The following is a 15,955-nucleotide window of genomic DNA, read 5'->3' as shown; positions in this document are numbered from 1 at the left end:
AAAAATCAGATTTTCATACAAATTAACTTAAAGACACAACTTGAGCCCTTTTGTTACAGAACCCAATTGTTTGTATACTCAAAAAAGTAGAAAAAAAAAAAGTTAACTCAAAGTGTTTAAGGCGTTTTCCAAAAACTGCACGTCCTTCAAACTACACAGTAAAAGCCAAACAATAATAATAGATTCAATCAAAGTTACTCTTTATTACAGAAACTGTGGTTACATCTCACATATAGACACATCTACACTTCTTGCTTGAGCACACACGAGCGCGCGCGCACACACACACGCGCGCACACACACACACACACACACACACACACACACTCACTCAACACTAAGATCTCAGGGCAGCACGAGCCTTGTCCAGGATGTCTTTTCTCATTTTTGGATAATTTGGATGAGCAGCCAGAACCTATGGACAAAAAAATAAAATAAAAAATGACATGATATAAACAGTTTGAAGCTCTAGAAATATGAACATCCACAGGTGTCTCACCTTATGACACACATCTATGGCATCAACATGCCTCTTTGCTTTTAAGTAGTTGAAAGCAAGCTTGTATCCTAAAATAAAAAGAGACACCATGTATTAGAAATTCCTCAATCCTTCTGTCCTCATAAACAGAACTGGACCTGTGATGTTTAGTTAACATACCGATAGTTGGGTTGGTCTGGTTTCCAAATTTCCAAGCCAGTTCATAGTTAAGTGCTGCATCACGGAAAGCCTGCTCTTTTTCCATTATGTAACCCAGATATTCATAAGCTTTACAGCATGACTGTGGAAAAAAAAAAGCAATTATTATCAGAACATACTAAAAATAAGTGGGCCTCTGTATTATGAGAAAGTCACAAAATAAACGGTTTTTGTGTGAGTAAATTGCCTTGTTAACAATTTATTATTTGGACAATATTTTCAGTACTGGCCTTGTTATGATTGAGGCATCTCTTTAAGAGGTCGCCGGCCATGTCATACTTCCCTGAATGGATATAGATGTCAGCCAAGAGTAGCCAGCTCTTCTCAAACTCATCTGCGTCAACAATGGTCCAGTTCATCTTAGCTATGCGTTTGAGCTGGTTTCTGGCTCTGGGAGTTTGTTTTAGCATCATATAAGCTGTCGCCATGGCCAACAGTGCTGACATGTGGTCTTTCTGAATTCAAACAAAGAATTCTGGTTGGACAGGATGAATCTGACAACATCCTCCTCTGCCTTCCCACTCCCATTTGTTTACACCCTAAACTGTACTGACATTACATTATGTCAGTACAGCACATTCATTACATTATGGTAAATGGTTCAACAAATTAAATTCACAAAACCGATCCCTTTAACTCTGCCTGAAACTGTGCAATTTATAACCTAATAGAACATCTACTGGTGTGAGTGTATTTATACAAGAGAGACGGCGGTAACTCATGTACATAGTATGGAGTTTACTTACTTCACTGTTTGCAATCTCTGTAAAAACATTGAGGGCTTTCTCTACATTGCCTTTCTGTTTAGTTGCCAGAAGGCAGTAGTTCTCCAGGATGCGGAGCTGTATGTGTCCACCTGCTGTCTGAGGCTTTATCTCCTTCAGCAGCTTCTCGGCCGTTCTCACCGCAAGCTGCTCTGACTCCTGCTTCTCAGTGGAGTTCCTGATAGGAAACAATGGTGAGCACTAGAACTAAGCCTGTGGGTTTAAAACATACAAATATATATACTGTATACAGTATAATGTTTCAGTTAGAACAGCATACTCCTATGTCCACTCACCCAATATCACCATCTAAATTCTCAAAAACCTCTCCTCCCATGGTGTCATTGTCAGGGTTTAGGTAGATTTCAATCATGTTATATACAGCATTTTGACCCCAGTCATTGTCTTTCCGTGCTTTATTGAAGTGTCGCAGAGCATCATTAGGTTCTCCAGTATACCTGGGCACCAAGCACAAACTTAATCAGAAAAACGCACTATACTTCAAACAGATGTTACCATAATGTTGACAAAATACTCTTCCAAATTTACCAAAGATATAGTCCTTTGCAGTAGTTAAACCCAGGGTCAAACTTAGTTCTGGAAGAATGTTTTTCTGCCATATCAAGAAATCTAGGGATTTCTTCCAACTTCCCGGCCCTCCTCAACAAGTCAATGAGACGTGTCAGAGTTGGGTAGTTGTCTGAGATTACAGGTGTAAGTTATTATGCTTTCCATTTACGGAAGGTGAAATCATCAATTTGTATTTACATTCAGCAGAAATTTTGGTACCTGGTTTGCGCTCCAAGAGCTGTTGAAAGTGGAAAACTGCCTGTTCATAGTCCTGCTTCCTGAACATAATGTCAGCCATCATCTAAAGACAAGCATACATAAGAAAACTGCTCTCTATATATGTCCCCTTTTGCCCCTCAAAAAAGGTTATAATCACAACTGTGGAAGCAGACAGGCAGAACAAACCAGAGTTGCCTCTTCATTAAACTGGTCATTCTTCAGAATGACGCTACATTGCTCCTGGCACGCATCAACCTCATCCAGCGTGAGGTAGAGCCGTGCCAACTCCAGCATCACCTAGGAACAGGGAGTACATTCAGTTAAATAAAGTCAATGAGACAAGTTTATTTGTGGAATAATGTAAGACAGATAAGTCAGGCCTTTTTAAATCAAACTACAACTAAGAATTTTAAAACACAGGGACGCAATGCCAAAAGATGCCAGTGCTTGTTAACCACAGCTGCAGTGAGTACACAGAACGTTTTTGATTCAGCTGCACTGACCTTGCGATCTGTCTCACAATACACAAGAGCTTCTTTGTAGAATTTGACGGCTCTCTCGTAGCCCCTCTGACTTGTGTAGTGTTTAGCGATCTCAGCACAGATCTCGGCTGCAAGCTGCTTCTGCATGGGGATGGCGTCAGGCTGCTCCAACTGCACCCGCTTCAGCACCTTGGCCTGCACATCCCGAGCCTATGAAGGAGCAAATACACAACCTTATTATGGAAATAATCACAACACTGGTAATAATAGTCGTTATCATTCTCATTCTCAGAGAAGAATACTGAGTTTGCATAATTTTATTTTGCTCTCTATCTGTCTTTTTAGGCCAAACAGTAAGTAAGGCTCAGAAACAATCAGACAAAATATTTGTAACAAAATGTGGAAAACTGACAAATGCAGGGACAGCCTGAGAATTGAAACTGCTTACTTTTTGCAGGGAAAGTAAAGCATCCTCATTTTTGTCAACCTTGTTCTGTATTTTTGCCAACAGGACCAAGTAACGGCAATCATCTGAGAGTGTGGGAAGTTCATTCACTGGGTTGATCCAAAATGAAAAAGTGAACAAAACAAAAAAAAAATTAATAAAATAAAAAAATAAAAACAATCTTGTTTTGAAACACAGCAGACATGTTGTGGTTTACAAACTCAAAGCAGATTGCATAAACAATATTAGATAATATGCTCTTTCTGTCTTTGTATGACATTGTTTATACTGAAGCATAAATTGCATCATTGTGTCTGAGCACAAACTAACATCACATTCGCCTGTACTTTTTTTATTGTGGTGCTTGACGTCAAGAGTTATCTGTGTTTGAAGGTACTGTGACGTCTCAAGTACCTGGTTCATGGGCCAAAGCCTGATGCAGGATTCTTTCACAACGCTCATATTGCTTCATCTTCATCAGCAGCTCGGCCAGGTCATAGCGAAGGAAATTCTGTTGCTCAGTTTTCAAAGCAGCTTCATAGTAATTTATTGCCTGAGAAATAGCAGCCTTGTGTCAACTGTTTATCTGTGGGTGAATTTTATTTATCTTCAAATGAGTGTACAAAACTAACCTTGACGTAGTTATGAGTCTTGACCAGGGCTTTTCCAATCTTGCTAGCTAAAGCACCATCTTTGGGGTTTTTCTTAAGAGCATGCTCATAAACCTCAATGGCGTTCTCTGGCTAAGGATAAACACATGTGATGTAAGTGGTACAAAACAAAGTTTCAGCTGCATGCTGTTGGAGGAGGACTTTAATACTTTAAAACTCTCCCTCTTCATTCTCATTACATAGTTTTCCAGGATGTTCAACTGATATTTGACATGTCAACCTAAAAAGTAAGCTGCAATTTTCCAGGTTTTCCAAGGCACATGGAAAACTAACTCTAAGCCAAATTACTGAGATAAATGCATTTTTATTCAGCCAACAAAGCCGAGATTTGCTCACATTATATTCAGGGGACGAGATGGGATGTTCACATTATCCATTTATAAAAGTTTGGGACATCCTGAGTCCTTCTACAAAAAACAGCATTTCTTAACCATTGTATTTCATCATACTGCTCTTAGATCCAGGTTGTGATTAGAAAGAAGATTCCTTTTAGACACTTTTTTTCCACGACAGTCTCTTGAATATTTCAATACAGCTCCATCATGGCACATCAAAAGGGAAAATATCAAATATCAGAATGCTACAATATTCCATTACATGAAAAGCAATAACAGGAATGTGAAAGTTATAATTGTTCTACTTACTTCTTGAATGTGCATGTAAGCATCTCCTAGCAAGAGATATGTGTGAGTGCTGGGCAGCTTCTCCACCATTTCTCTGGAGAAAACAGAGATAAAACAGAACATATGGTGGACTTCATTATGTACACACAATGTACATCTCTGCTGATCTGAGGTTCAGTCATGCTTCACTATGTATCAGCTGTCAATACAAGTAGCATCGGAAACCAAGAAAAGACCAGAGACAACTGGAGAAAACACATTTCCTCCAAGCTGCATGAAAGGTTTAAAAGTAAAAATGTTTTGGTTTTCCAAATCCTCCTACAAACCTTGTTGGTTGACATGTTGGTGCACTACTGGATATCATGCCATTCAGTCAAATATTTACAATGCATTCCGCCTCAAATGGAGTGAGTGTACACATATTCACCTACTATCTTACATCTTGATCACTCTCAGATTTCAGTGTGCTGTTTCTGTTAATTTTGATCCAAATTTATTACTCACCTGTAACAGCTTGCATAGAGACGTTTCTCTTTCCTGTGGTTCAGATATATCTCAGCCATTTTCTCTTTGGTCTGGATGTAGTAGGGCTGCTCAGGGGTAATGTTTCTGAGCATACTCAGTGCCAGCTCAGTGTCACCACGCAACAGAGCCAGGTCCGCATTGGCAATGGTGACACGAAGCTCCTCAGGGGTGCCCGAAAACTCATTGATGGCATCTTGTATCACCTTTGCTGCTTCGTGCTGAAGTATTAAAAATCATTCATATGCTCAAATAGTACTTTCCGTGAATCACACATATATGGGGAACCCGAAAAGATCATGTTCTACCCTTCACAAATGACAAATGCAAACTCACTACCTTACCTGTTCTCCATTGAGCCACAGGGCCTCAGCTAACTCCAAGAAGACAGAGACACAGTCAGCAGTGCTAAGCTCAATCTTCTTGTTCTTAGACTTGGACGAGGATCCAGCTCTGCGAACACCTGGAAGACTCATAGCCATCTGCAATGTCTGAATAGCCTCTGTCAGCTCACCCATTTTCTTCTTAGCCTGAGCCTTAATCAGGTGGTATAAAGGATGTTCTCGAATCTAAAATGGCAAATAGATCACAATACCTTTGGACACTGTAGTGGAAAATCTATTTTATGAACTTTATAAAGATGTCCTTACCACAAATTATTGTTATGGCACCTGTTTGTTCTTGTTTTGCATTTCTGACTAGAACGCCTTGACTCATTTAATCAGTATCTTCCCTGTCAGGGACAAAGACTGGCTCTGACAGCTTCTGTATCCATCCTGATAATACTATATAAACCTCATTGTGCCCTTTGTTTCTGTGTCATGACGATAACGTCTTTGCGAAGACGATAAAACATCTAACAGACATTTAGGTCACAGTTCATTTCAGATTCTCCTTAGAATATTAAAGTTTTTCAAAATTTCCACAACACGAAATCCCTAGAGTTAACCAGAGCCAACATTGTCAATATGATTATAAATCTGTGATGTAGCTCTCGATTCAAGCCAGTGAATAATTTTAATCAGCCTAAAACAGCTGATCATTCAGTGACACTTACACTGGTTATACACTAACCCAAACACTGTAAATTATGAGTCCAAACCTTACTACATAATCCAAACATTTTTGAAGTAGTGGAATTGGAAAATATAAATGTTACAGTTTTACAATACACATTAGCAGTAAATACTTGGTGACAATATCCTTTAGAAGTTATTTTTTGAGGAGTCAAAGTATGTTTACTGAATGCCACTTTCTTCTTCCTTTAACTTACATCATCATTAGCAGGATTAATGTGACTAGCTGAAGACAAGCTGACATGTTTACAACTGCTACATAGAAAGTAGCAGAGCTGCAACGTATTTGCATATTTTGCCATGGGTCAAATAACAGCCTGGGTGTACATTGTCTCATAAAGATTTAGCAGCTAATAATTCTGTCATCTTGATGGTAATCTTACCTCAAAGTTATGGCTGAGGCAGAGTTCAAGAGACTGGGAACACAGTGTGAAGTTACCCTGCAGCAGATGGATCTGCGCCATTAGCAGATGTGCATCTGCATGAGATGGACACTGTTCCAAGCAATGCTGTAGACTGCTCTGAGCGGCGTCAATGTCACCTGAATGAACACAGAAGCAATGCAGTTCAACATAGAAGCAAGTAGCAAACATGCAAACAAGCAAAAACACTATAACATATATGAAATGAAGTACTCACCCGACTGATATCTGACTTTGGCTAGTAAGAAGACCCCTTGAAGAAGGCCTGGTACAAGCTTGACCACAGTATTCAACAATGTAGCACAGTGCTGGAGCTGAGGAGGAGGAGGCTGGCCCTGGGCTGGAGGCTAAAATGTGAACAGTAGAATTAGCTGCAAAGTCCCTCTTTTTTTTTTTTTTTTACCAACAGATTTTTACAAGAGGATGGAGTATGTAGAGCTGTAACACACTCTCCCCTAATGTGTAATCCAAAAAATGCAATAGATAGCAGGAAAATAAATAAATAACTGGCTGCAACTAACATATCTCACAGTGGTACCTTAGCAGGACAGAGTGCAAGGTACTCTTTGACAATCTCCAACAGGAAGTCTGGGTTGAGCTTCTCAAAGTACTCCACCCCTAAGGGCAGACCCTGCAGTGTGGAGAAATGTGTGTCCACTGCATCGTTCAGCAGGTTAGTCACATCTTCCTGAGGCCGGCACTTTTTCACTGCCAGAAAGGCACGCAGGTACAGGAGCTCCTATTATGGAGAAAAAACAAAAGTAAAAGTCTGCCAGGAAGAATATCTACAGGGAAAACAGACACACAGGAACAACTGAAACTCATCTTGCCAAACATCCATACTTAGTGCTTTAGCATATTATGTTTTAAAGTAAAATAAATACATCTAAACTATAATAACCCCCATTTTCTTGGATATTTAAAAGACATTAATTTAAATTAATCTGTTGACATTTATAACAGAGATTACCCCTGATTTTCCAATAGACTGTTGAATTTCTGTAAGAAATTCCAGCTGATGTTCTGCATCATCAAAGTGTCCCTCTATCAGCTGGCAACGAATAAGGCCTGGGCAAAAATAAATAAATAAATTTAAAAAAATATATTTTTTTAAAAAAAGTCATATTTTCAGATAGACTCTAAGTGTTGCATAAATGGCAAATTAAACATTGCAACATGTTACCAGTCAAAGCAGAAAAAGTGCTCTCATCCAAAGTTAAGGCGGTCTTGTACCACTTCATAGCCTCCTTGATTCGACCCTGAAGCACCATCTGGTAGCCAAGCTCTGTGGCAAAATCAGAGTCCCCAGATGCAACAGAGAACGCTCTTTCCACCATCCTGAAGGTCTGCTCAATCACCTTTTCATTTCGTCCACACTTTAAGAAAACAAAAACAAGAACAGTTATAGATGAACAAATTTCACATAGATCATGGGGCTCTTTAGACTTGACAACAAAACTATAACATCAAATATTTACAAAGAATACTGAAAATCGTCTTACAATGCGGGTGAAGGCTAGAGACATCCTGTAGAAAAGCTCAGGGTTGTGTGGTTCCAGAATTTCTAAACTGCTGATGAGGTTTGAAAGCTGCCTTACTGACTGCCAGGAGAGATATAAAAGGTTTCTGTAAACTGATCAGCAGTTTACCACAGCTCAGCTCATCACAAATGCCAGAATTTAGCTTTTAATTTTGATTACTGCTCACTTGCATCCCCATGACTTTAAAGTATGAACATATGAAAAGGGAACTTTACCTCAATAATATCTCCATCTCTGCATACAGAATGTACAGCTAGCATCCGTAGTGCCTCTGGGTTATTTTTATCCTTCTGTAAAAGCCTGAAACATGACACATGGTACTGTAAATGAAGTCCATCTCCTACACTTAATAAGCTTGGATTTCTTTGATTGATAACAATAGACTATCTGATACTCCTGCACTACTCTGTTCAGCTCTGAGACAAATAACATTAAAAATAAAAGTAACAGTGAGTGCCACCAAAGGATGTAAAGTATACAGTATACCTCTTGCAACCCTCTCACTTCACAACATCTCAATGAGGGGCCACAGTGACTCTAAACTTAGTAATCATTTTTCTCCTTTTCAGCAAACCTGAAGTGGTAACTCTTTGGAATTGTGTTAGACGTCTGCACTTTGGCTCAAAGGTGTTTTAATGCTGTCTGAGCCTGGCTACGATCCAGAGGGGCGAGAGGAGAGAGCACAAACAATACTTAGTCGGTATGTGCTGGTCTGAGGCATCACTCTAGTGTTTCATTTGCACTTCAATGCTTAGCCATTTGTCAAGCTGGACAGTGTATTTTTCTTAAGTGTCTGGTGGTGATTAGAAATATTTTTTTGAACCTTCTGATCCCACCAGAGGAACCGAACTGAGTTTTTTTTTTTTTAGGCTGGGGAGGAAGAAGCTTGCACTGGCAGTTACCTGTGTGCTGCATCTATTGTTTGCTCCCAGTCTTGAAGGCTGAGCAACAGTTTCATCTTCTTGATCAGAGCAGGTATGTACCCAGGGAAACCAACAATGACCTGGTTAACCATCTCCAATGCTCCGGAGTAGTTTTGACGATATTCATAGTATTGTGCCTGTGACAGTACAAACATTGTTCACAGTGTTTCATATGCAGAGGCCAGTAAAAACATGACTATGTCTGTCTGTTACTGTTGAATATAAATAAGAAAATCTAAATATGTTTATGTAATGAACCTCTCATTAACAATCAAAAGGTGAGAATTATTTAAATACGGTACTGTTAAAGAACAGTGCAAGATATTTCATACGGTAAATGGATACATATACTAAGAGGGACACAAATTATGAAAAATGATAACTGTAAGATTTTCAGCTTTCAACATGAATTCGTATTTCCCATCTCACCTTTCCCATCAGGGAGAACACATCTGCTTTCTCTTTCAGTCCTTCATCAAAGTATTTCCCAGATTTTCTGATGTAAGCATCTTTACCAGATGTCACATCTATCCAGGCTTTGAGTATTATACCCTGAACAATATCAATAAAGAGTCAGTGAATGATCAGAATACATAAATATTAAAAACAAAAACTGATGTATTTCTCAAACAGATAACAAATGCAAATCTCACCTCTCTAGGAGCATTGGAGAGTTTGATCATTCTATCTATGTATTCCCTTGCCTTATCATTTCGTCCGATCAGCCAGAGAAACATCCCAGCATAGTACAGACTTTTGGGAGATGCACTTTTACGATCTTCTTTGACTTTTGCATCAAGTTCTTGAATGACTTCTCTGTCTGTCAATTCAAAGGAAGTTATCAGAAAATTACCAACCAGTGTGTCCAGATCTTTTAAACTGTATTTAAAACAACTGTGACAGGAATAAAGGGTCCACTGAATGTTGGGTTACCTGGATTCTTCTGTTTTTTCTCAGCATAGACGAGAGCCATCAACGTGCAGAGAGAAACATCTCGGCTGTCTCTTATCGTGTCCAACTCTGCTGAGGCTTCTTGAATTTGATCTGTAGTAAATATTAACATAAATACATGTGTGCCAGACTGCAAAGACTCTACAGTCCGAACAGAAAAGGCTAATGCAATTACTTTATTTTAGTGTTTCACACTCACCTTGCATCAAGGTACCAAACGCATGGAAAAAAGTGTAGATGGGATCGTGACTGAATTTCCTTTTGGCAGCTGTCGCAGCGATTACAGCGTGATTGAAATACTTTTCATAGCAATAGTAATTTATCAAAGCCTGTGGAGAACACACAGAAGACACCGTGTTCGCAGGTAGAGAGAATCATAGTAGTAACAAAAATACACGCTCCCAACCAATGTTATTTTCATAACAGCACAACGTAACATGCAAACCCAAATGAAAAGAAGGACCCTGCGTTTATCTTCAGTATATATTCACTGGTATGTTAGCTAACGTTTATTAACTTTAATGAATTGTTATGGTTGCATTTGTAAACTGGGGCAAACTTTATCTATTTGACACAACCCCCGAGAATATAGTCAGCTAAGAGTTAGCTAAATTGTAATGTTAGTGTCTCCCACAGCCTATGGAGCTGTATCATTAAGACATATTCGCTTACCAACGTAGACTCTTCATCCTCCATCTTGGCTGAGACGCTTTCTGCTTAAACAGTAGCTGAAAATACCTGCGGGTTTAGCCTGTCTTCTTCAGTGTATTTTAGCACAAAGACGATATTTAGTGCAGTCTTAACGTTAGGTTAGCTGTGTTTTCGCCATCTTGCTCCTTCAGCGTTGCCCGGTAACTTAGTAACAGCAGCAGAGCTCAATGAAATCTTATCCCTTGGTTTTACCTTTCAGGCACCACTTGCTTAGCTTTTTTATACCGCAGCCGCTGCTGTTGCTGACAGATCCAACCCAGACCATATTTAATACCCATTCAGAATTCGTAGATATTTTAGAAGTATTTTTTCTTTGGCGATGATTGTGAAAGTGTTTCGCGCATCGCAGCCCGAAAGACGAAATTCAGGGAAAAATGCCAAAAACAATAGACTCCATCTTTAGACTGATGGATGTAGTTTCGTCTGTATCTCCAGGTGGCGCAGTCACCCTTTTACAAAATGTGACACCACCACTACTATTACAACAACAACAACAACAACAACAACAACAACAACAATACAAATACAAATACTAAAAGTACTACTACTAATAATAATACTAACTATTCAGCGGATAAATCACCTATAGGCTATGGAAAATATGAAAAATGTAGAATTAATATTTATAGACATTAAGTCATTGTCTGTTTTACCAATGGCTGTGATTTTTTCTAACATCGCATGTTCTGACTTCTAGGGCATTTGAAGCATATACAAAATATTGCATGTCAAAGTAAGTTTATCCTCCTCTGCTTTAAATATATGGAAATAATTTGAGGGAGCTCAGTGGTTTTGGATTACACTCCTCATACTTGCAGGTCGTAGACTTGGTGTTCTGGCCTTCTGTTTGTCTGACAGGCCTACACATTTTACCATCCTCAGAAAGACACTTAAAGATAATGTCAGCTTGTCTCATTTTGTTGTTTGTTCAGCTCAGCCAAGCAAGAAACCAAGAAAGAAAAAACAGTTTTGAGCCAATGCTCACCTGTTGACACAGCTTTACATAGTTTACCATGTGCAGTGGAAACATATTTCCACACAGCCACTGGTAATTGCTGGCCTAAAGTTATACAACATGGTGCATTGACTGTTAAGCATGAACTCTTGATGCCTACAATGTTAAGTCCATGGCAGGAGCAGCCAGTGTCCAGCATGGGTGCAACTGTTCCAAGAGAGACCTTTCCATGCCTTGTCAGATACTATTTAGCACTGACTGTGGCACATAATCATTACTCTCTGCAGCACACATCAATGGAAGAGTAAATCAGGTTGGTATCGAGCTCTGAGCATGTGCAGCAATGGGAAATGTCTGTGTAGCTACTGTACCACCTGATTTAGCTCACATTTATTTGGTCATATAAATACACAAGATAAATGCTACTTAATAAACTTAATTAATAATAGTTATTAAACAGTGACATATTAATTTATTAGTCAAATTTTGAATAAATGATATTTTCAAACATTTTTGCAGGGTAGTGACATGGGAGATAATTGAGGTGTTGTACTTAGCAAAAAACAATAAATACTGCATGTGTTGTTGCACTTACAAAGAATGCATCTGAAAACCTATTAGAGGAAATACTGTGGAATATGTATCCCCTGGGATATACTGCTATAGCATTCTAATGGCTATATCCATTGTGGTTTGTGCAGGCCATTATTGATCAAAGAGCCATGCCCAATAATACAAGCAGCTCACTCGCTAATGAACTCTTTTTTTTTCTTTTTCCATATGTGTTGCAATAAAATAGTTGCTTAAAAATTGATTGCTTTGCACTTTTTTGCACAGACATGTAGGTGCTAATTTGCCAATGTAACACATGACAGGTATTATATTGATGGGCAGGACTTTTACATTTCTTATAAAAACTATATTGTTGTGAAATCTTTTGATTGATAAGATACTGTCTGCATACTGCAGCATTTGTATTTGCGTGTGCTGTTGTGAGTTACTAAGGGAGTGGTTCACTTGAAGCAGTGAGTGTGTACAATTTAGTGGTTGAGATGAAAAGTGTGTGTGTGTGTGAGACAGTCTGTGTTTCTGTCTATTAGCACATTGGGAAGGTAGGGGGGAACTCACCACTACCTAATCTAATGGGATTTTCTTCCCATCTATCTACAGCAAATAAAATTACAGACCTGTTATGGGTAGCATTCTCAGATTTCTCTCTGAATTGTTTTTCACCATGCCCCACCATGCATGCCAGTGGCAAGATCCTAAGCCAACCAGACATCCTTTCACAAATAACATGTCCACATATTATTGCTCAGCTTCTGAGACTTCCAGGGTGGGGACGGCAGACCAACATCCGACCTTCCACCCTAATGCAGTCTAACAGAGGAGCTTGATGTCATGTTGCTGAGCAACCAGCAAAGAGAATCTGCAGAATCACTCTTGATTTACTGGTCATTAAAATAGACAGCCTATAACCCCACCTGTTGCCATGGGTGGGGCTGTGTGCTTGTTTCAGTCATACAGTTCACAGTATATTGGCTCTCTTACATCAGCTGGTAAATGACATCATGAGCAAAGATTTTTTTTATTTATTGATTAATTTACAGGAAAAGAATCTTCTTACATTTTCATATAAATTATTGTTTCTGTTATAATCAGACCTGAGAGCAAACATTTTTTTGTTCTACTGACTGGCTTGTCAGGAAAACATGTGAGCCATAAACTACTGAGCGGTTGTAGCACAAACTGATAATCACATTATTGTTGTGAGACAGAATGGCAGGAATAATCAGCACTTTGCCATCAGCCTTCTGTTTACTGCCCTCAGGATTCAGCAGCCACAATAGGTAAAAGCAATGGACTGTGAATATTTGGACAGTGATTAATAATTAATAAAATGTTCCACCCGCTTAAGATGCTAATAGTTTCCTGCAGAAGCCACAAAGCACACTTAGAAACCAGATTCTTGCTTCTTCTACAGATGTTGGCTATAACAAACTGCACACTGAATATATAACATACACTATACAGTTTTTCAGTTCTGAAGCACCCATCATGGAAAATGGGTGGTTAAATGACTAAAATACAGAGTATTGTCATATCACTTAAGCTGATTTGCTTAATGTCATAGATTTATAAATGCTTTCAATATCCCAAGAGATACAGGCGATCAATATACATTGAACCATTAACAGTTTGAGTGCTTATTACATTTTGTACATGAAATGGACACTGATAACATCATCATTTTACAGGTTCTGAAATGACACTAATGCAGATTATGGTTTGGTAGCAATCAGCCTTGTAACAGTCATCAAGTGTATTAGAGCTTAGCGCCATTGAATCATATGTTCTTGGCAGTTTTGGTTCATTTTTCATTAAATCGACTCACTCGACTAGAGCTCAACTCAGCTAGAGCCTGATTTTTATATGTCAACCTTATTCAGCAATGGAATGTTTGATCCTTGAATCCTAACATTGCCGCTTCAGTTTTTAAAAATCCCAACGTGAAAGTCAACATAAGAAAAATCTGTTTCTTTTAATTTTAAATTGTATATTAAAGACAGGAGTGCTCTGACCTTCTGATTTTGGATCATAAAAATTAAAATAGGAGATGAGAAGACAAAAAAATGTTGCTTGATGTTGCAATATTGTCGTACACAGTTTCTCCAGAACATAGATGGAAAAAAATGACAAAAAAGTAAAAACAGAAAGCAAAGCACAGTATGCCACCCTTTGGTTGCATAGATCTACCTCTAGCAGTATAGTATTTTCAGTAAACCACCTCTATCCCCACTTTCACCTATAACTCATAAAGTATGAAACAGCCTTACATAAAATTATGCATAAATGCATTTTAAATAGCATGATGAATAAATAAATATTTTAGGCAAACTTGAGGTACATGTAATCTTTATTCTTATGGCTTTCAGTGAAATGGGTTATAGCAGTGCCTCACATGCAGTTTATTGGTAGACTACAAGCATTATGCATATGAATGATGGGAGATGTTAAATTCTCTGTAATCAAAACATTCTTTCATTATGCATAAAGTATAGTGCAAGTATTGAACTGTTTAATTACATGCAAAACATACTTACATGAATGGAATTATACTTTTATAACATGGAACAACAGATGTAGTTGTGACACTGATTAGGATGAATGTCATGGGAAGAAATGACAAAAGTGATGCAACGGCTACTACAAAATGTAAACAGAAGTAGGAAACAGCCAAGGGCACACGAGATGTGCAACACCATGTCCTTCAGACAGTCATTCAAAATATAATCAGAACTATCTTTCATCCAACTGAGATATTTATCATGATAAAGATTGAGAGGTAAACTGTGAAAAACAGTTTACGAAGCACACGCAAACAGAAAAGATCATCTACGCTTTTCCAATCACAATTCCCAAATAAATATAAGCAGTAAAAGGTTGAATGAAAAGAGCTTTGAGAGCATACTCATGTAACATCAGCAATATATTAAATGCAGTGATCACCTCACAGCTGAATATATCACACCCATGTCTGTCTGAATAAACCAAATATGAATAATATATCTGGCTTCATATCACAGGCAATAAAATGTAATTCTTTATAGATTCCATAATTGTATAATCATTAGAGAAAAAATGACTAGGTTCATCACCCAATATTAATAATAGTAATAATAATAATAAACTAATACCTGTATATGTAAGTAAAACGTTTTATGTCTTACAAAGAGACAATATTACAGTTGTTTTCCATCTAGAGGAGACTGTCAGAGGTGCATGGTTAAGTGAGGTAACTTATAACAGGGTAAGTTAGTGTGCAAACATTTCCATATTTGACAGACAAAATCTCTTTGAGGTGTGTTCAGCAGTTTCATGATAAAAATTGTACATACCGTAATTATCAAGATTGCAAATAGCACATAGGTACCATGTAGCAAACTAAGATGAAGCACAATGAGTGTGTTTGATGGCTGAATAAAATTGAATGTGCAAGGTTTTTTTCTGCCAGGTGTTGTCTTTCTGTGAAGTGTAAAAAACAGCCATGTCATGACTGTATAGTCTGGAGCGTTAAGCATGTTTGACAAGGAGACAGTCTGATGAAAATACACTCTATCATGCATAATCATGGAGAAGATTCATGCAGGTCAACTTTATTACTTAAGTGCAGCCACTCAGACATTGTCTGTTGGAATTTCTCAAGTATTCTAAGTTCTATCATTTAGCAAGACTAGCCCTAATGCAATGTTGTTCATTGTAAAGACTACCCCTGAAGGAACAACCATTTCTGAAGTGTAAAAAAAAAAAGTGTATAAAAAGTCAATTAACCAAACTATTAATTCATAAAGTAACAACATTAAAACTGTTTTCTGCTTGAAA

The 15,955-nt window shown here is 38.2% G+C and overlaps 1 protein-coding gene across 1 annotated transcript; it reads right to left on the bottom strand.

Annotated features, from left to right (window-relative positions):
* Positions 1-183: 183 nt before the first annotated feature.
* On the bottom strand, positions 184-10,749 carry ttc21b (tetratricopeptide repeat domain 21B). The gene is made up of 30 exons (XM_033324998.1): positions 10,579-10,749; positions 10,106-10,235; positions 9,889-9,999; positions 9,609-9,775; positions 9,385-9,507; positions 8,935-9,092; positions 8,248-8,332; positions 7,994-8,092; positions 7,675-7,867; positions 7,462-7,559; positions 7,030-7,230; positions 6,709-6,838; positions 6,453-6,610; positions 5,338-5,562; positions 4,976-5,214; positions 4,493-4,565; positions 3,810-3,920; positions 3,592-3,730; positions 3,181-3,287; positions 2,754-2,942; positions 2,437-2,547; positions 2,251-2,332; positions 2,011-2,161; positions 1,758-1,919; positions 1,444-1,639; positions 928-1,152; positions 659-779; positions 500-567; positions 311-415; positions 184-260 (listed from the first exon to the last, which is right to left on the bottom strand). Exons 1-29 carry the CDS (start codon positions 10,600-10,602, stop codon positions 338-340), a joined length of 3,954 nt encoding a protein of 1,317 aa, XP_033180889.1. The 5' UTR covers positions 10,603-10,749; the 3' UTR covers positions 184-260; positions 311-337.
* Positions 10,750-15,955: the final 5,206 nt, after the last annotated feature.

The sequence above is a fragment of the Mastacembelus armatus genome, chromosome 21, assembly GCF_900324485.2.
Source record: "Mastacembelus armatus chromosome 21, fMasArm1.2, whole genome shotgun sequence".
Lineage (NCBI taxonomy): Eukaryota > Metazoa > Chordata > Actinopteri > Synbranchiformes > Mastacembelidae > Mastacembelus > Mastacembelus armatus.
Note: the sequence above shows the minus strand (reverse complement) of the source record. Positions and strands in the feature narration are given on the sequence as shown.

Coding starts and splice junctions, on each gene's coding strand:
- ttc21b (XM_033324998.1), bottom strand. CDS start 10,602: ATGGAGGATGAAGAGTCTACGTTG. Junction 10,000..10,105: donor GTTTGGTACCTTGATGCAAG/GTGAGTGTGAAA, acceptor TATTTACTACAG/ATCAAATTCAAGAAGCCTCA. Junction 9,093..9,384: donor TGTTCTCCCTGATGGGAAAG/GTGAGATGGGAA, acceptor GTACTGTCACAG/GCACAATACTATGAATATCG.